General features: G+C 51.0%; 2 protein-coding genes across 3 annotated transcripts in view; one reads left to right on the top strand and one right to left on the bottom strand.

Annotated features, from left to right (window-relative positions):
• The window catches only part of CBL (Cbl proto-oncogene), a 91,642-nt gene extending 82,869 nt beyond the window's left edge, over positions 1 to 8,773 (top strand). Inside the window, exon 16 of the mRNA XM_058545022.1 lies at positions 356 to 8,773. Coding sequence (XP_058401005.1) covers positions 356 to 645 — 290 coding nt within the window. The 3' untranslated portion in view covers positions 646 to 8,773. The remainder of the gene's footprint in view (positions 1 to 355) is intronic.
• Positions 8,774 to 9,137: 364 nt separating this feature from the next.
• MCAM (melanoma cell adhesion molecule) lies at positions 9,138 to 16,972 on the bottom strand. 2 transcript variants are annotated; one of them, XM_058545024.1, is made up of 16 exons: positions 16,879 to 16,972; positions 14,953 to 15,077; positions 14,635 to 14,842; positions 14,480 to 14,550; positions 14,295 to 14,382; positions 13,169 to 13,348; positions 12,926 to 13,047; positions 12,678 to 12,840; positions 12,459 to 12,577; positions 12,230 to 12,371; positions 11,936 to 12,057; positions 11,685 to 11,826; positions 11,506 to 11,577; positions 11,170 to 11,317; positions 10,722 to 10,839; positions 9,138 to 10,229 (listed from the first exon to the last, which is right to left on the bottom strand). In XM_058545024.1, exons 1-16 carry the CDS (start codon positions 16,943 to 16,945, stop codon positions 10,200 to 10,202), a joined length of 1,917 nt encoding a protein of 638 aa, XP_058401007.1. In that variant the 5' UTR covers positions 16,946 to 16,972; the 3' UTR covers positions 9,138 to 10,199. The 2 variants fall into 2 exon arrangements, with proteins under 2 accessions (XP_058401007.1, XP_058401006.1); XM_058545023.1 differs by lacking the exon at positions 10,722 to 10,839 and having other exon boundaries at positions 16,879 to 16,959.
• Between the last annotated feature and the right edge of the window lie 2,345 nt (positions 16,973 to 19,317).

Here is a 19,317-nt window from a genome sequence, read left to right as displayed (position 1 = left end):
CTCCGGTCCCCTCAAATTTTTAAAAAATAATCCGGGCAATAATGTGTGTGAAAACTTGTTGCTAAGCATAAAGCATGATGCAAATGCAGATGTTCTGTGCTTATGATAGCAATGGCTATTGTTAGTAGGACAGGTGCATAGTATATTTAGAAGGTCTCTTCTGTTATGAGGAGAAGGAGGCTATATACTAAAACCCTTGAACCTGTAAAACCAGCCTTGTGACTGAAAAGCACATGTACCCAATTGACAGTAGGTCAGTAATATCTTGATATTAGCACATTGTTGTTGTTATTACTGCCATTAAATGAGGATTTTCCCCTGGATTTGCAAACATTTTCTTTCCTATTTCTTCTAGACTTCACTGAGGGTTCCCAAGTTCCTGAAAGGCCTCCCAAACCATTCCCTCGGAGAATCAACTCTGAACGAAAAGCTACGGGTAGCTGTCAGCAAGGTGGTGCTGCTGCTGCTTCTGCTGCTGCTGCCTCGCCACAGCTCTCCAGCGAGATTGAGAACCTCATGAGTCAGGGATACTCCTACCAGGACATTCAGAAAGCTTTGGTCATTGCCCACAACAACATTGAAATGGCCAAAAATATCCTCCGGGAGTTTGTTTCTATTTCTTCTCCTGCCCATGTAGCCACCTAGCACATCACCTCCCTGCTGCAGCTTTAGAGGACCAGAGAGCTGGGAGCTCTTGCTCGAGTCGCACCAACAGGAGCAGAGGTTCCTTTGGAGACTTCACAGTGAAGTCTTGCCCTGTCTGTGGGATATCACCTCTGTGGTTTCCAGATTTCAATGCAGTGGAATGAAAATGGAGCAGCTAGTGTGTTTTATTATTTTATTTGTTTTGAGAGTACATTTGAAGGTGTCCTTCAGTCCCCACTTAGAGAGAGTGTGGATTTTTATTAAATGGTAGCCTACCTGGGGAACGGTCCAGAAAGCAGTAGGAGAAGTATTGTGCTGTAAATCCTAATTGAGGACTTAAGACTTTCCTGGGTTAAGGATGTGGTCGTGTGTGTGTGTGTGTGTGTGTCTGTCTGTCTGTCTGTGGTTGTATGTGTGTCCTGTGATTATAAGATTAACTTGCTGTGTTAATCCGAGGCAGGGAATTAGCACAAGAGGTTTAGGAAGGAATCTTTTAAAGACTTCCGTCTACTGTGGTATTATACCCAACCCCACACTCCCCTTTGGCTTGGATTCTCATGTGCATAGCTAAAAGTCTCCTATTTTTAGAACACCTTCCCTCTGTCCTTTCCCCTGTCTCCTCCCTCCTCCTTCTCCTTGGTGTCTGTCATTGGCAGTGAGCTTGCTATGACCAGCCTTACTGAAGCCTAGTGGCTTATAGGATGTTCTTTAATATGTGTGCTGGTGTTGGTTTGTTTGGTAGATAGGTGGGAAAAAAAGTACTGTTGCTGTGTCAGTATAGTCATGTTTGATGCTAGCAGCTAACACTGGTCACTCCAAAGCACTGTTTCTATAGGAACATTGAATCTGTTCAAATAAGATGTTTTAATTATCCTAATTAATTAATGACTGATTTGAGATAGATGCCTTTAAATACATTCCATGCCCTCCCTGTGGGAGTCAGTTGCCTTGGTGCCAGGTATGTGTTCTAATGTAGTCATGAGTTTTTCTACTTAATGGCAAGGGAAGAATATTTGTTTCCAGCATGGCTCTCTGGCCCGAATACCATGAAGCTTTTAGGAAGCTTCATTCACATGCTCTTTAGCTTATTAAACATAAAATGCACAAAATAGACAATGAGGATTTAACTATTCAGTTTTTCTTCCCATTTAATTCCAGCTTATATGGGTGTCTCCCTTTGAACATGAGCCAGGTTATATTTTCAGAAATGATTTTTTTCTTTGCCCTGTAAGGAATGGGGATACCACCCATGGTAGCACAGCATTTTGCTGATAATTAGCACCAATCCTACATGGTGCCACTGATGACTTGGTTTTCTCTTGTGCCTATGGCTTTGGGAATGTAGCATCTCCTTCCCCTTTCCTCTTTACCTTAGGTCCTACATACTCTTTAGTGACTGCATTCTCCACAGTAATTAGACATCAGTTAGTGTAATAAATGACTTTACAATAGTCAGAGACAGTATGTGAAGAGCCCAGCAGTTTGTGTAATTGCAGGTTCATAAAGAAGATTCAGAGTCCAGCGTGGAGCACCGTTAGTCAGTTCCTGTAGATACTGCTAAACGACCCCTCGAGTTCAGTTAGTTCTCCATCCCACGCCTTGCTGACATCCCTAGCAGGGTGTAATCTTCCTCCTTGTCAGAAGCAAGCCTGCTCTTTGATAAATCTACCCTCCTCAAAATCTAAACCATGCTTTTGTCTTTAGTTCCAGACAGAAATGACTCTCCTTAGATCTGTTTTCTTTTCCGTCTTGTCATCTTTGGAACTAAAACTTTTTCTAACTCTTCTCTTGGCTTGCAGCTACTCGTAGATCTTTTGGTTTTATCCTCTTGCCTCAGAGCTATTTACATTCCCAGAGTAGACAGTCCAGGACTTATTGTTGATTTGCCATGGTTACCCACCGTCTCCTCTACATGGCAGAAAACAGCACAGCCCCCCGTCAGGTGCGGGAGGTCTTGAATTGGGGTGGAGGGGCAGGGGAAAGTGGCAGTGAGTAGGAAACAGTAACCTCGCCTCTCCTTTTGTTTGTGGTAACACTCAGTTTGGCTTTTTGTTTAGATGTTGAAGGCCTAGGCAGAGAACTAGGAAAAAATGGCAGCAGTTTCCATGCCTGTCCACACTGGAGTTTGTCCCTGTCTGCAGGTGTTGCCCATAGACTGAAGATCTGTCAAGAGAACAAAGCACAGGTTCTGCATGTCTTTTGTCTTTTCAGTGCATCCAAAGTCGTCTTTGGAGATTATGTCCTTACTTAGATAGGCTAAGGGCAAGTTCATTCTTCCTTTTCCTAATTGAGGACCTGTGTAGCTCGGCGGGTCAGCCCTGAAACTGGGGTGCCAGATCCCTGTGTTGAACATGTGCACTGTTGATTGGCTTGGTGATAGCTTGTCATCTGTGTATCTGCAGGCTTTCAACGTTTTAGACCATTCTATGAGGGGTTTTCTCTTTGACTGGGTGCTCTGAGGGCACACCTGGGTCCATGCCTGAGCTTGTCAAGCAAGCCTCAGGAAAGTTTTCACATGTCTCTTGTTTTGAGGATATTTCCAAAACTTCAATTTCTTAAATTTCCTTTGACTAAGACACCAGTAACTCATTCTTCATCCTCCATTTGTGTCACAGTTTTTAATTCTTTGGCTCTGCTCTGAATTTAACTAAAATTGCCCCTTCACAAAGCGGGCTTTATTTTGAGTTTTGCCATTTTGGGAAAACCCATCTCCTTTCCCCCTCCTACTTACAAATGGTTCCTCTTCTGTTAACTTCAGGTGGATAAGGTAATAACCACATAGATGTTTTCCTTTTTCTCGAATGCATTAAGCTGTTCTATTCAGCCCAATCTCCTGCTTTCCCTCTGTCTCTCTGGGGTTGTGTAGCATGCCTCGTTGCTGGGTGGCTGCTTTGCAGTACTTAATCAGCTGCCCCTCTCATACTCCTTCCATTAAAGTAGGGTGTTCTCAACGTGGAAAACACCTGTGGGCTCTATGATATACCTCCCTTTAGGTAAATAATAGATGGGGCAGCTCATCGTCTCAGCATTTGTCTGTTAGCGTTTATGTCAGCAGTGGTCTACACCTGTGGATGGCCGTGCTCTTCCACTAGCCCCCTCTCTCTCCCCCCAACCCCACCCTGCGCATTCTGCCGTTCTTCTGTTCCCTCTCTTCTGATACAGACAACACCGGGGCCCAGGATCTGGGATAGTACTGTTAGGAACATTTAGCTGTTTTGTGGATTAAAAAAGTCATTTTGGAGATGGGGGTCACTATTCTTCATACTTAAAGTAGTTATTTCCTCTATAGAAAAGTAAAATATATTTTATGGTCCAAACAGCAAACTTACAAATGAATTTTTGTAAATTTGCTTGCAGAGTAGGGACCAGCTATGTGTTCCCTTTGAGACACCATTAACAAAATCTAGACCTTTTTGTGGGTGATCAGCAGTGGTGTTAATGCGGAATATTCTCCTACCTCACATCATGACAGGGTTATAGACCTTCTTCCCAAACTGGTTGTAAGCTCCCCTTCCTGCCATTGGCCTTTCTGACTCGGCAGTGACCACTGTCCATGGAATAACAGAATTCTGACCATTGGCCTGGCTGTTTTAACGGTTCATCTGTTCATTCAGCAAGTGTTTATGAGGGATTACCATGTGCCAGAAGTGTCAGCTCTGTGTTCTCTGCCACCACATGGTAATTTACTGATGTTGGGGGATAGTACTTGGCTGTCTAGCACTTGCATTTGGCCCTAAAATAGCCCTTTCCAATAAGGTTGTGCAAATTTTGTTTACAACTCTTTTATGTAGACATGTATTTCCTTATAGAGCTGTTGCAGGTAAAGTCAGTTCAAGACTCTCTCATTAACCCCTGTTGTCTTCCTATAGCTTTGATAATGTCTGGGAGATTCCTCAGTGTAAGTCTTATGGATACCGACCGTATTTATGTATTTCAGTGGAATCTGTTTGGTGGCTTGAGGGTTATGTTGGTTCATAGTTGCACAATAGGGCAGTTAAATGTTTAAGCAAACATCTGCCTACAGTCCCCTTTTCAATCTAGTGCCTTCCTTGATCTTTTTACTGAGCTGCTTGTGTCCCTAAACCCCCTTGTTGGGAAGCTTCCTTATAACCTTTCTGGGCTCTGTCACCATCTCCCATTCTATTTGGGAATTTGTTTTTCAATTCTTCAACAACCTTTGCAGCTAATCCTATGTCTTAGAAGGGCTGAAAGTGTGGGAGAGGGATGGGAGCCTGTCTTTAGGTCTTGATCTTCAGCCAGAGTTGTTCAGTCTCCCAAGAGCCAGGCAGTAAAATAGATTGAACTCAGTTCTCAAAAATGTCAGCCTTTCCCTCCTGGGGTAGGGAGCTTAGAGAGCTTAGCGACCCTAGAACTTAGTGTCAAAATCAACACATCATCATTCTCCTAGACTTTCAGGCTTTAGAAATTCAATCTAAAGTATTCTGACTCAGCATATAAAGCATTACTATCACTACTTTGATCTCAATCTATATTCACAGTCTTTCTTTAGAAATGCATATAGCCATTTAATGCATGGAGGGTGCATAGTGGAAGAAGGTCAAGGTTGTATCTTTGATTCTCCTGTTTAGGAATCCTTTGGATGCAAGAAACAGAAGTATTTAAGCTAAAGAAAGGAGGGAGTCATAAGAATGCAGAGTATTTCACAGAATCCAGTATAAATACAGCTGATTCTCGCATGGAGCTTGAACTGTGAAACTTTGCGCCATGTCCTTTCTCCTGCTTGTCAGTCTGTCGGCTTGCAAAGCCCCAAAAGAGGCACCCCAGTCCTCAAGTCCACATGACCTCCCAGCTCTAGGGATCGCCATTAACAGATTCCCAGTGCCTCTTGGTTCATTTTCTCAAGAAAGAGTAAGATCAGCCCAGCACATTGATCGTGTATCTACCCCTGACCGGTCTGCCTTGCCACACAGGGCACCAGCAGCCTGCTCCTTCAGGTGGGAGATGGGGGGTGGGGTTCTCAGAGAAGAGGGTATAGACAGGATAGACACCCTAAAAATACTTTAGTAATAAAACTGCTATCGTGCTGCTTTTTTGAGAGTGGAAAGGCAGGCGTGGGACTGTCTGAGACATTGAGGAAATTCTTAGGTTTGACTTAATTTGGGTTACTGTCGTCTTTGTTTCTTTCTTTCCTGTTTTTCTTCCCTTTATCAGTCTTGGCATCCAAGATTTCTGTCCTCCCTCTTTAGGAACAGTTTCTCTTGTTCTGGAGCTAGTCTGTTCTTAGGTGACATTTCCTAGCCTTTATTCAATCTCAGGTTTTGAGCCTTATTTCATATTCTTTAGAGAGCAGATCACAAATCCCACTGTAGCCACCCATGGACTTCTGAGCTCTCTTCAGGTTTTAGCACTGAAAATACATTCCTTCTGTGGGCCCACGGCCTGTGTCCCTTGCACCCTCCTCACCCTTTCCTTTGGTCTTTCCTCTATGGAGGGAGCTCTGCAGTAATATTCTTAGGCAAGCCTTCCTAGGTACCTCAGAAATGACTTTGCTGTAGCCAGTAAGAGTATATAATAGTTGGGACAGTTGCCAGGATGTAAATTAGATATAGATTCCAATTTAGAATAGAGTTTTTACTGAGAGCTCTTTAGACAGGATACCTTTGTCTTCCTTGTCCAATTGCTTTCTTTTGTATATTAAAGGCTTTATTTTTTTATTTTTAAAAACTGTGCTTCTGCCTGCCTGAATCTTTTGGTCTTACTTATCTAATCCCAGAGCCTGTCCTGTGTTATTAAGGCATTTCATAATTACTTATAACTTTTCTAAACTACTGGAGTCATTTGATATACACAGAAGTAACCTAATAATCCAAAGATACACATTGAGGCACATGATGAAGGGTGAGTCGTCAGACTTTACACTGGACATTTTCGTCAAGGCTCCAGAATTAAGGAGCAGAGGGACAGCAGTGCCATGTGCCTTCACAGTGTCCTAGGAAATCTGGGTTGGTTTCAAAGAGAAGCGTTTCCTGGTTCCGGAAAGTGGCACAAGAGTAAGAGACGGAGAAATAGGGATGGGGAGAGGGAGCCCTGCACGGAGGCTCCTTCCCAGGCAGATGGAAAGCGCCGTGCTGAAGGGCCAGCTGTTGACTAACGGACCAACAGCTGTTTGGAAATCTTGCTGCCCCTTCCCTTGTATAGTGCTTGAGAAGAATGTGGCTGACCACTCCCTGTGTTTGTACAGAGCAAAGGCTGAAAGCCAACCTCATAGTTCCTACTGATTTGGCAGCAGAACAAATCAGCAAAGTTCTGATTGCCCGGCCCCATATTCTTGATTCAATCCCAAAAATGAATGTGAGAGGCGCCCTCCACATTACCTGTCACAAGTTCTCCTTCCACCTCTGAACCAGATTGGGAGGCCAGAGGGGGTATTGCTCAAGACATGCTATGTGCAACTCCTCAGGCCTTGCACTGCCTCTATGCTCAGGCCCTGAAGTGGAGTGTAATGTGTGCAGGGTGAACTGTGTGCCCGAGCCCGGCACTCTGACGTATGTGTTAATGTACCCTATGTGTCAGTTCCCTCCTCCCTACCTACCTCTGACCCTGATAGGGGTGAGGGTAGCCATGCTTATGGCTGTCTTGAAGCTGAAGAGGCAGAGAACTACTTAAGAGTCTGTAGACCACGTGTTTTCTCTTCCTTGGCTTCTTCCTTCTGCTGTCTGGGTGAGTAAGCCTGCAGGCGCAATGCCCATGAGACTGGATGCCTCCTGACCTACCCTCCTCGGCACTGTTTTAGTGTCTTGGCCTTGACCTCCTGCTGAAACACGTGGTAGGGGTGTGGCAGCTATGAGGTACCTCCTACATTTGCTTTCTGGCTGTGGTGACTTGGGATTTTTAACCTTATATATCTTTTTCCTTTATTCAAAACAAAATAATTTTTAGCACACTGAAAAAAAAAAAGCCAAGCATTTTGTGCCTTTCTAAGGCAGCACTGTATCCCAGGCTGCATTTTAGGACTTAATATGGAAATACCAGAGTCTTAGCTCCTCCACCTTGAGTGTCATTAGTCCCTCCAGTCTAGGGGAAAGGAAGAAGGAAGTGCTCTGTGGCTGGAAAGATGGCACACAGGTGTGCCGTGTCAGTGGTTCCTTCTCCCTGCCATGATGCTTAGTCAGGAGAAATAAGCATTGTACCCTGGGATCATTGGGTCGGTTCCAGTCACAATCTTAGTTATCAGGTTGAATGCTCTGTCTCCAGCAAGAAAAGACAGAATGTTCCCTGATTTCCAGGTATGCTCTGGACCATTTCAAGTGTCCCAGCCTCCTGATCCTGTTCCTCACCCAACCGCATGGAGAAGTCTGGGATGGGCTCTCCTGGGAGGGGCGGTTGGTTGGTTGTTTTTGTCTTGTTTTCTTGCTGGACCCTAAACGGGCCTAGACCTCCTGCCTCTCCCTTCACACTAGGCTGTCCTTTCCTTTGAAGACTTCAGACTTAAAGCATTAAGCAGCTGGTACCCTCTGTAGGGTCTTGTTTTCCCCTGGGAAAACCAGCAAGGACCATGTTCCACAAGCCTGTCCTCAGTATTGTGGCCGCTATAGGTGTCGGCAGAAAAAAGAGAAAAAATGTTTCCTATATAATGACGTTTTACTTATCTCTTTCCTTTTCTCAGTTCTTCTCTGCCTTTAACTAATAAAGAATTGGGAGACAGAGACAATTCTTTTTAAAGTCCTCCTGATTTAGGATCTTGACATTCTTGGCCTGGGTGGGGCTGGAGAAAATTCAGTGCTTTCTCCAGAGTGAAGAGTCCCAATTTGTATATCAGTGTTAAAAATAAAACAAAACGAAAACTTAGATGAGATTTTTGTGGACTATTTTAAAAATATGTCATTAATATAAAAAAATTTATATTAGCAGTATTTAATCTTTCTCACCTGTAAAGAATAAGGAAAACAGAAGGTAAATAGTCTTACAGAGAATAGCAGAGCTTTAAGATTCATTTTCATTTTAAGTCCATTTTGTTTTGCCAATGTATTAATGTTTAGAGGTCTGTTATACTAATGTTATTTATTAATTTTTTTCATTTCCATACACAGTTAACTAAAGAGCTTTTTCAAGCACCCATGTCTGTAAAAAAAATATTTTTAAATAAAGTTTCTTTTGTTGTAGCAGACTTGAATTCTTGCTCATTGGTTGGAGTGAAGGAGTGACAGGGCCTAGGCCCACTTATTCATCATAGTAAGTCTGCACTGTTACTTCCAGGGCAAGTCTAAGTGACAGGAAAGCATAGAAAAAGGGCAAGAGTTCCTTGCCAACAGCCTGCCAGGCCGGGCAAGCTGTCTCCGGCAGGGCAGCTTTGCTGCTGAGAAGTAGGGTGATTATCCTCCATGGTAGAGCTTGAGCCATTTGCTCAAAAGCAAAGGTAACCCCTGGTCTCTGCTCCCAGCTGCAAAGGGTTTTATGTTCCTTTTGGTACAGTTCCAATTCTGGAGGCCCCAGGCTGCTGGTACCCATGACCAATAAAAAGCAGTGTAAGATTTCTGGGACAATCAAGCTTTATTTTTCATATATATATATATAAAAAGGAAACAGTTTGCAAATTTACACACAACCTAACAAAACCATATATATATATATACACACACACACGCACACACACATAGATACACATACATACCCCAAAGCTTTAGCCAGGCCGGTTTCTCATCCTAAGTATCCATTCTCCCATTAGGGCCCTTCTGCTAGGGTCTAAGCCCATTAGCTTGGTTTGTAGAAGTTTGGTGCTACTATAACTACAGCTGTAATCCCCATAAAGGACAGTCTTGACCTCATCTCTGTCCCCTACTCCCACCTTTCAGTCTTACATGACCCCTTGAGGGCAGTGGGAGCTGAATGAATGCAGGGTGCTCGGGCTCAATGGCCTTAACTCTGGGAAACAGTGCCCAGCTTGCTCACTGCAAGGACAGTGAGATTACCCAGCATGTCTTTTAAAGAATGACACCAATTCCTGGCTTCTGTCCAGAGGAGGAAGTATCACAAAAAGGACTTCAGAGGCAGGCAGTCAGCTGCTTCTAGATAATGCTGGGGTACTCTCCAGCACTGGTGTGAGCAACATAGTTCACCACTGGAGAGGGGCCTGGCCTCAGTGCATCCTCACTTCAGTGATACAACTGAATTATGAAGCCAGCCTTTGGGGCAGGAAATCAGCTCAAGATAAATAGGCTACCTAATTCAGCTTCTGGTCAAAGACGGGTATTTACAGCTGTAACGTGGGTAAAGAGAAACTCTCCTACCCACTCCTGGGGGACTGAGGCCCCCTCCTTGGGATGAGTGTCACTCAATAAATTGAGAGGGTGGTGGAATGGTCCCTGAAGAGGGGGCCTCCAGGGCACATGAGATCCTCATCAGGACGGCTCTGTTCCTCGCCCATTTGCCCTCAAACGGGTTCTGCAGGTGAGCTGGAGCAGGGGTCTTCTCTGTAGTCCTCTAAAGCCACTTTAGAGGCTTTGGCCACCATCCTGAGTGCTGGGGAGGAGGGAGAGTGCGCAGGGAGCAGGAAATGTTCCAGGCGGGAAAGGAGCTTGGTGTGATTCAGTGGGCTAGTGCCTCAGATCGATGTATTTCTCTCCCTAAAAATGGGTGAAGAGGAGGAAAAGTAAGGGGAATGTGGAGACAGTGACCAGAGTTCAAGGTGTGAGCACTAAGGGAGGAGGGACAGAAGCAAAAGCTGATGAACAGGGGGCAGCAGCCTGGAGGGAAGAAGCAAGGGCAGCTATGGCACGCAGGGAAGGAGAGAGTAGGCCCCCAGATTGGACTGGGCCACACTTCACACCTAGTAACCTGAGCCACAGGCATGGTTCAGGAGAAGGTGATGGTGATGGGACAGGGTCTTTGCTCTCAGTCTTGGGAGCTACCCTCTCTCCAGGGTCCCTCAGCCACTTGCCTGGCCCTACCGTCTGTGAGTAGGGTTAGGAAGGCAAGATGGGGCCTGCTGCCAATCTCCAACAGAGAAGGAGAAGGATAGAAAGAGTTAGTGTTTGGGGGGAACGAGAACCATTAGTCCCTATTGCTCCCAAGCCCTGAAGATGTGTCAGGCACTGACCACAGGACCTGCCTCCTACCTGGTCTCCTGGAGCCCTCTTGTCACCGTTGCTGCCCTGTAGGAGGCCCATCTCTTCTGGGAGCTTATCTGACTTAACTTCAACTACAAATTCGCTCTTACGAGACGGGGGCAGCGTGCTGGGAGGAGGGAGGGAGGCAAGAGGTTGGCAACTCGGGGGCAAGGGAAGGGGAGGGCCGTTGGGGAGGATGTTGGATTGGGTGATGGGCTCTTAGGTGCTCTGGGGCCAGCTCAGGGAAGGGAAACAGGTAGTGAATGAAAGGGAGAAGGTGTGGGTGATGGAAGCTGGGTAGCAGGCAGTAAAGCAGGGAGCGCTCAGACCCAGCGGCCCAGGCCTGCTCCTCCGGGGCGAGTGGGCACTGGGGCAGGCAGGGGAACGTCTCGAGGAGGCAGCAAGCTGGGCAGCATGAGATGGGGTGGGGGCGCAGAGCGCTAGGTACCGTGCTTACATCTCTTGTTTGCCTGACCGTCCACACGGCAGCTTGCCCTTCTTGTAGAAGAAATAGAGGACAGCGCCCAGCACAGCCAGGACCAGGATGCACACAGTCACAGCCACGATGACCACACCCTTGCTTTCGGGCTCTGGCAGCTTTTTCTCTGTCCACAAAGACACTCCTAGTCACTCCCTGCCCCGGGCTCCCACGTTTCCATCGCTGCTCCACCCAGCCCAGGGCTGACAGAAGATAGGCCACTGCTCACCTTTCTTGACAGGGCTCCCCAGGGAGGGTCAGGGCAGGAAGAGGATGCCCTGGCACAGCCCTGTTCTCATGCCAGGCCCCACTTACCTGTGGAGGTGCTGTTGGCTCTGGCATGAGGACTGATAGTGGAAGTGCTGAGGCCAGTGGTCCTGTTGGAGTCTGGTGTGAGAGTAGTTAAATGGATTGAGAGATGGGTTAGGAAAAGCACCAGTTAATACCCATGCCTGGGCATGACCCTGCCACACTCTGCAGGACAAGGTCCTTACCCAGCTCCAGGAAAATGATGCTGGTGTTTTTGCCCAGGGAGTTGGAGGCCACGCATTCAGCACCTGACTCCAACAGCTCTGGGGTCACAAGGACATTCAGGATGCTCAGGATACTCTGCGGATCTTGGTCATGTTCACTTGCCTACAAGGAAGGAGACGCAGCTCAGGGGGCGGGGAGGATGTCCGGTCATGGCAGCAAAGCCTGGGCAGGGATTAATGAAAGCATAGGAAGAGAAAATGGGCCTGCTCACCACGCCGTCAACATTCCAGGAGATGGTGGGCCGAGGATGTCCTGATGCTTCACAAGACAGATTCAACACTGTGTTCTCTTTCACCCACATCTTCCTCTCCTTTAATGTCATCCACGGAGACCCTTGGGGAGGTAGGGAGAAGGATGAGGCAGCAAACTCCGCTAGCCTGCCTCCCCCTCCCCACCAGAGCACCCCAGGACAGCAGGTGGCTTTTTGTCGTCAAAGAGCTTGAAACCACCCAACTTGGGGTGGCTTCAAGGGGCTACCTGATCTCTGCCCAGAGGGCCTCCTCACCAAAAATGGCCACATTGACTAGCTGTGTGCGGTTCAGGCCAGGTACGCTGGGCACAGACGCTATACAGCGGTAGCCTCCCCCTGCCTCCCGTTTCAGGTTGTGTAATTGGAGCACAGGCCCCTTCTGCAGCACCTTGCCTGTCTGGGATGAGAGAAGGGTCAGAGGGTCACTCACAGCCCCCCACTTCCCACAACCCCTTGCCCCACAGCCCCAGGCCCGCCTGGGTACCTTTTCTCTCAGCCATTGAAACTCAAGGGCCTGGTTACTCTCTGCTTCACAGGTCAGGGTGAGACTGCTGCCTTCCTGGCTCTCAGGGGCTTCAGGGCTCACTCGGACATCAGACACATCTGGGGACACAGCAGTAGTGTCATCCTGTGTGCAGAAGAGTGGGGCAAATTCCCTCTTGACCCAGCCCGGTCCCCCTGTTCTTGGCCCCCAGCCCCTCACAGTTTACTAGCAGCTCCTGTTGGTCACTCAGCAGTGATGCTGTGGTTTCCAAGTCCAGGCCCTGACATTCATAGAGACCACTGTGCTCCTTCTGGGCAGGCTCCAAGACCAGGATCCCATTGTCATCAGTTATCTCTTCCTCCATCTCCTTGGTGCTGAGGTTCTGGGAGAGGATGAAGGAGTGAGTAGAGTGTACCTCCCACAACTTCTGCATCTCTGTCTGCACCAGCACACGGAGCCCTCTGTACCTGTTTGCTGATGCTGAAGTGGGGTGGGGGGTTGCCATCAGCCAAACACCTGATTTCCACGCGGTCCCCTTCCTTCAGCATTCCCATGGGCTCCACTTCCAACCACACTTTCTCCGCGGGGTCTGCACAGGCAAAAGGGGTGGCTCTCAGCCTAAGAGCTGCTCCTGCGCTGGGCGGGAGGAGCTAGCAGGAGCAGCTAGCAGGAGTTTCTGCCAGACCCCACCCCACTGGGTCAGTACTCACAGAAAACAGGGACAGTGACTTCCCTAGATTCCTTCATGTGATTCCCACTGGGTAGCCGGTAGTTGAGCTCACAGTAAAACTGGGCATCTTTGTCTTCTTTAACCAGCTGTGCCTTCAGAATGCTCTGCAAGGTGTACAAGCCACTCGACTCCACAATCTGGGATGACTGAATGTGGACTCCTGGGCAGGGAGGAAGGGGAGACTGGCTTGGCCTCAGCCCTACCTCCAACCCTACTCCCTGGTCTCCTTGGGGGTTGGCAGGGGAGCACCTAAGGGACCCCTGCTCCCTGTAGAGGGCCAGGTACAAATGCAGGCTGTGACCCTTGAACCCAGCAGTTTGAGTGCTCATTATCTACCCTGGATAAACACGTACACATGGGCACATGTGTACAAATGATGTGTGCAAATGATGCTGCAGTGATAACAAAAAGAGAAAACACTCTCAACGTCTACTAACAGGGGAATGAATGGTTAACAAAACTACATTACATACGTCGTAGGGAATATGGGGCAGTAGGCAAGAGTCAGATCTAAATAGACTGACCTGGAAAGATTTCCAAAACTCACTGTCAAAAGAAAAATGAAATTGTATAGCAACGTATACCATACGATACCATTTAGCTCAGGGTTTCTCAACTCCAGCACTGTTGACATTTGGGGCCAGATCATTCTCTGTTGTGGGGCTGTCCTGTGCACTGTAGAATGTTAGCAGCATCCCTGGCCTCCACCCACTAGATTCCAGTAGCGCCTCTCCATTTATGACAACCAAAACTGTCTCCAGACATGGCCAAATCTCTCCAGATTAGGAGCAAAATCCTAATCTGGCTGAGAACCACTGATTTAGATAAAAAACAAAAAAAGTCTATATATCTCAAGATACATACATGTGTAAGTACACAGAAATAGGCTAGAAAGAACACACACTGATTGCCAGCAGAGATGACTTTTGTGAAGGAGTCTGGGGCAGGGAGGAAATTTTCCTTCTAGATTTTCTGTACAGTTTAAATTCTTATGAAAATATTTTCAAGCATCACTTGTGTACTTAAAAAAAAAGTAAAATAAAATGCAAGGTGGTCCCTGAGTGGTGCCATAAGCATGGCTCTTAAGGGCTGAGAGGGCTACTCACGGTTTTTCTCCTCCTTGAGGGGCCGGCCATTCTTGTACCAGATGACTTGAGGAATGGGGTACCCGTTCCTCCCCACACAGGTAGCAACCTAAGGAGGACAGAGTGTGAGTCTCCCTGCCTCTGAGACCACCCCTCCAAGCCCCGCCTTAGCTCTGTTTACCACCTGCCACCCCGGCCTATCTCACCTCCTCAGGCTCCTGACTGTTCACAGAAATGCCCAAGGGATTGACCTGGATGCTTGGCTCCTCTGGAGCTTCTACAAGGGACAGAAATGAGGAAGGCCGTGGGACCACCACTTCCCAAGACCCACCCTGCCCACAAAACAGATGGGGGCACTCACTGTAGACACGGAGCTGGATGCGGTGCTCCTGGGACCTAGGACGCTTGCCCTGGCACAGGAAGATGCGCTCATCATGGGGGGTGACATGTGTCAGGGCCAGAGTAGTCCCTTTGTCCTGGAGGCTGAGCCGGTGCTGGTATTCCCCAGGTTCGCTCTGGCCCTGGCCCTGGCGCACGCGGAAAATGAGTGTGGGCTTCTCCTTGTGGACCTAAGGGGAGGTGATAGAGAGGCAATGAGGGTCCTGGGGCAACATGTGTGTGTGTGGGGGCAGGTAGACCCTCCTGCCCCTGCTGCCCTCTCTGGGGCCCAAGCACTCACAGAAAACCAGTCCACGTGGCTGAAGTTGCCCTGGGAACGGGAGGGGCCACACTTCAGAAGGGCCGTGCTGCCCACTTCCACCTCCACCAGCTCAGGCTCAGGCTGCTCCGCCTCTCCGGGCACACCTGGGGGTGAGGGAGAGGAACACCCTCAGCAGTTGTGTCAGCTCCAGCTGCTCTCCATGCCCTCCCCTCACACCCGCTCACTGCAGCTGTCCTTGCTGCCACTTCGAGGATCTGAAGAGGGCCCTGTCCTCTCCTAACCTTCAACCACTCTCTACCCTCAGCCCCGGGCCAGCCCTCTCCCAGTTCAAGGGAGTTGGGGATGGTCACTTCTGGTCATTGGAGTAGAGACCCTGAGCCCCAGGCACCTCCCAGATGAGACTAGCAGAGGGGCAACCCAGGCTCTGGGCCAAGAGGAGGGCCCCTTTCCTTACAGGCCCCTCCTCTCCCAGTGAGCTCAGTGTGTGGGAATGCAAGACATGTGCCAAGCTGGGGCATACAGGCCCCTTTGTGTCCCCACACCCACAGGAAGACATCACTACTCCACCCTCTTTGCCCCCCAAAAATCCCTTCCCCCAAATCCCCCACAAGACCCAGTGGGCCAACCCTGGCCAGAAACTCCCATCTCATACTCTCTAAGCAGCACCTCGGTGAACATCCCACACACTCAGGGGAACCCCTTCGGGGAGTCTTGTGAGTAGGGAGGGGTCAGAGTCTCCCCCAAGGGTCAGGGCAAGGGCCAGGCAGTGGGCAGGAGTGACATCAGTGGTGCCAGCATGCTGCCCGCCCTGTGAGAAGGTGATGTCACTCGATACCATCTGGCTGGACTCTGGGATGCCAGGGTTGTTGCCCTGGGCTGGCTTCCAGACACGGACGGCAGATGGAGTGCTCTTCAACCCAGAGCAGAAGCCTCAGATCCCTGACTCCGTTTCCCCAGAGCTAGAAGAGCAGGGCAGAAGCGGCTGGACCTGCTGCAGCTGTGGAACCCAATTTAGCCTTTTCTCCAGAAATACAGTCAGCTTGGAAGGCAGCAGCCAGGGGTACCCCAGGGACGCTGCTGGCACTGGGCATGAGGCCAGGAGCTGGGTATTGCCTAGCCCTCCCCTTCCCCTGCCGAACAGCGGCTGCGACCCGGGACGAGGGGCCAAGAGAAACAGGCGACCCTGTTGCGGGCCATACAAGGGCAGCGTGGACCCGGGCGCGCCCTGCTCCTAGGCATTTCCAGAGGCAAACTCCGAGGTGCAGGGGCGCTCTTCCCGCCTGAATGTGGTCCCATTCCCGGAGGTGTAACAAGTCTGGGGCGCTTCCACTCTGGGGATCCTCAATCCCTCGTCTCTCCCACCTGTGATCCCGTCACCCGGGTAGGCGCAGGACGACCCACGCCGCCCCCCGGCCCTTGCCAACGCCCAGCACGGGCGGGAGCCGCCGTCCCTCCGCCTCTCGCTCACCTCCAGCCTGGCTCGAAGCCCAGGCGGGAGAGGGAGGGCTCGGCGCACCCCTCCAGCTAAGAAAGCTGCCTTTTCCAGCAACAGGCGGGAGCGGAATTCAGAATTTGGGGATGCGCTCTAGCTGCGCCACTCGTCACGGCTCCAACTGCGTGCCCCCAGAGTAAGCACCTGAGGAAAAGCTCTCCCCAAAGCCCGAAAAGGCTCGGCTCCACCCCTTTCCGCTCCGGGCAGCAGCCTCCTCCCCGCCTCCCCAATCCTGCTCTGGGGATACTCTAGAATAGAGGCTGCAAATTGGCTGCAAAGAAGAGTTGCACGCGCGCAAGGCGCCCCGGTGCCGGGGACCCGAGAAGGAGGAGCGCACGCCAAAGCGCACAGCCCCGGCCTCCACCGCGTCGCCAGCGCTGTTCCGGGGCACGCTCCCGAAGCCCCCTGGCCCGAGCCGTTCCGGACGCGGGCTCCCCAGCGACCTCACTCACCCGCGGCGCGGCGACAGCAGCAGCAGGCGGCGAGCAAGAAAGCACAGACGAGCCTGGACAGCTCCATGCTTCACGGCCGGAGGGCTAGAGCCAAGTGAGCGTTCTCGCGGCGGCCGGGGGCTGACGTCAGGGGGGCGGGGGAGGGGGCCCGGAGCGCGGGGGCCGGCCCGCCACGCCCCGCGCAGCCCCCCGCCCCCGCCCCGCGCGCCGCAGCCCTAGGGGGCGGGCCCCGCGCTGGGAGGCCGAGAGCTGCGCCGAGCCGCGCCGCTCTGGGGGAGGCCGGAGCTGGCCTCCCAGCCCCCCACCCTGGGCAGGGAGAGGGGGCAGTGACAGGTGTCTCGAGGCCGCACCGACTGTGCGAGGCGGCAGCGAGGAGAAGCTGGCCCGGATGCCCAGAGTCACGCCGGGTCAGAACCAGCAGCGCCTGCCCCCGCTCAGCCCCTACCAGCCAGGTAGCCCTGGGGGACCTCCCGGCGGGAGGGGCAGCCGACAAGGTCCTCGGTGTCCCCGAGGTGGGCCTCTCATTCAGGTTTCTCTCTCTGCCTCCTCCTCCAGCCCGCAGGACCCCTGCCACAGAGAAATCGGGCCGCTTCCCAGAACGATTGCACCACTGCGGCTGCCGCCGGCCTGGCACTGCCCCCAAGCCTCGCAGTCCTGGCAGCTTGGAGGGAAGAACCCTGGGCCGGCTCCCACAAACCCAGAGGTACCTGTATTGGGGAGTGGAGATGGTGCCTTAGGGGCTGTCCCTTCAGAGCTAAGCTCCTGCAAGTCTGTCTCTGACTAGAGGAAGGAGGGAGGGGGCTGAACTCACAGGCCCGAGGTTTTCACACTTGTCCAAGCCCAGGCCTTGAGAATTCTGTTTCCGCCCTCTTCACTCATTGAGTCTAGCCTGGGACTCAGTTCCCCCTCACCGGAATGAAGAAAGAAGGGGGAAGAAAGAATTAATGGGTGCACGGTCTCCAGTGACCCCTGAAAACCTGTTGCTGTTCCTGATGGTTGAAAGGACCCCCGCAGCAGGGCTCCAGCCCCCTCTACCCCTGCACAGGCTCCCCCATCCCTATTGATTGTGGGGGTGGGGGTATGGAGGAGGGATCAGATCTGGTTTCATGCAGCCCTCTCTGAGTGGGGTCAGCCACAAAGCAAGGTGTGGGGAGCCCTGCAGCCCTCCTTCTTCCCAAACCCTGGGTTTTCTGGCCTCTTGGCCTAAGGCTCTGGGGAGTGGGATGGGCGCTTGCCTCACAGAGGCCCCAGCACCCTGGCCCTGGGAAAGGGGTCCACATCTGTGGGACTCCTTCAGCAGGGAGGGTCAAATAGGGGCCTGGATTTGGGGTGGAGGCCTGTCGCTTGGCAGGGCAGACTTTCTGCTGGTTGGGGGAGGAGCAGGGTGAGGCAGCAAACGCCAGCGATGGGCAGGTGACTTGAGAGAATGCTCTGGGATGGCGTTTTGATGACACAGAGATGACTCTCAAACCACATCAGCCTCGTCTTTCAGAACCTTGCTGACCCTCTCCTTTCTGTCCATTAGTCTCCAGCCAGAGGCCATGCCAAGCCAGCCAGGCCAGGGGCCTGGAGCCTGGGAGGAGGGAGGAAGAGGAGGACGGTGGCTCTTCATCCCCCAGAGTGAATGCATGGACTGGGCCAGGCCGGAGTGGAAAGGATGAGCTTGTTTGTCTGCAGGGGCAGGAGGGGGAATGGCTGAAGTATGCTGTTTGCCCTGGCAAGCTCAGAGCTGAGCATGGAGCTCTGCTTCCCTGCCCCCACCCCCTTCCCTTCACTTAACACCGTTAACTAATCATTCTCCTCTCTGGCCTGAAAACAAAGCCAGCTAACCACCAAGGACAGTCAGTTCGGAATTCTTCTTCCGTCCTGAGGACAGTGAAGCCAGGTGGGGGTGGAGGAGCTGCCTCTGCAGTGAAGGGGAAATAAGGTTAGAGCCCAGGGTGACAGCCCTTCCCTGCATGGCCCCACCAAACAAGCACAAAGACTGTGCTTTAAGGAAGCCAGTAGCTTGGGGCTATCTGCGCTACCAGGGAGTAGGTGGTAGAGGTCAGGGGGCAGACAGCTCTGGGATGGTTTAATGAGGGGGGCACTTTGGGATTCCAAACCAAAGAGAGGTGAAGACCTTGGAGAGGACTCAGAGGGAACTGGAAATAGGAAGAAAGGGGAGTGAAGACAGGACAGGGTCAAGGGAGCAGGAGGTGGAGGGTATCAGCCCTCCAGCTCCTCTGAGATGCCAGAAGATAGAGCTTCAGCAGTCGCAGGAAAGAGAGAAGGCAGCAGAGGAAGAACTTCCAGCAAGAGAGGATTGAGATCTTGCAGAAGAGGAGATCAAGGAGGCCGTGATGGGCCTTCCACCCACAGAGACTCTTGCACCTGGACTGAATTGAAGCAGCCTTGCCCAGATTGTAGGCCAAGATCAGAAGAGGCCCTAGGCCACAG

This window comes from Diceros bicornis, chromosome 7, assembly GCF_020826845.1.
Source record: "Diceros bicornis minor isolate mBicDic1 chromosome 7, mDicBic1.mat.cur, whole genome shotgun sequence".
NCBI lineage: Eukaryota > Metazoa > Chordata > Mammalia > Perissodactyla > Rhinocerotidae > Diceros > Diceros bicornis.
The sequence above is the reverse complement of the archived record's forward strand: the minus strand, read 5'-3'. Positions and strand labels throughout refer to the sequence as shown.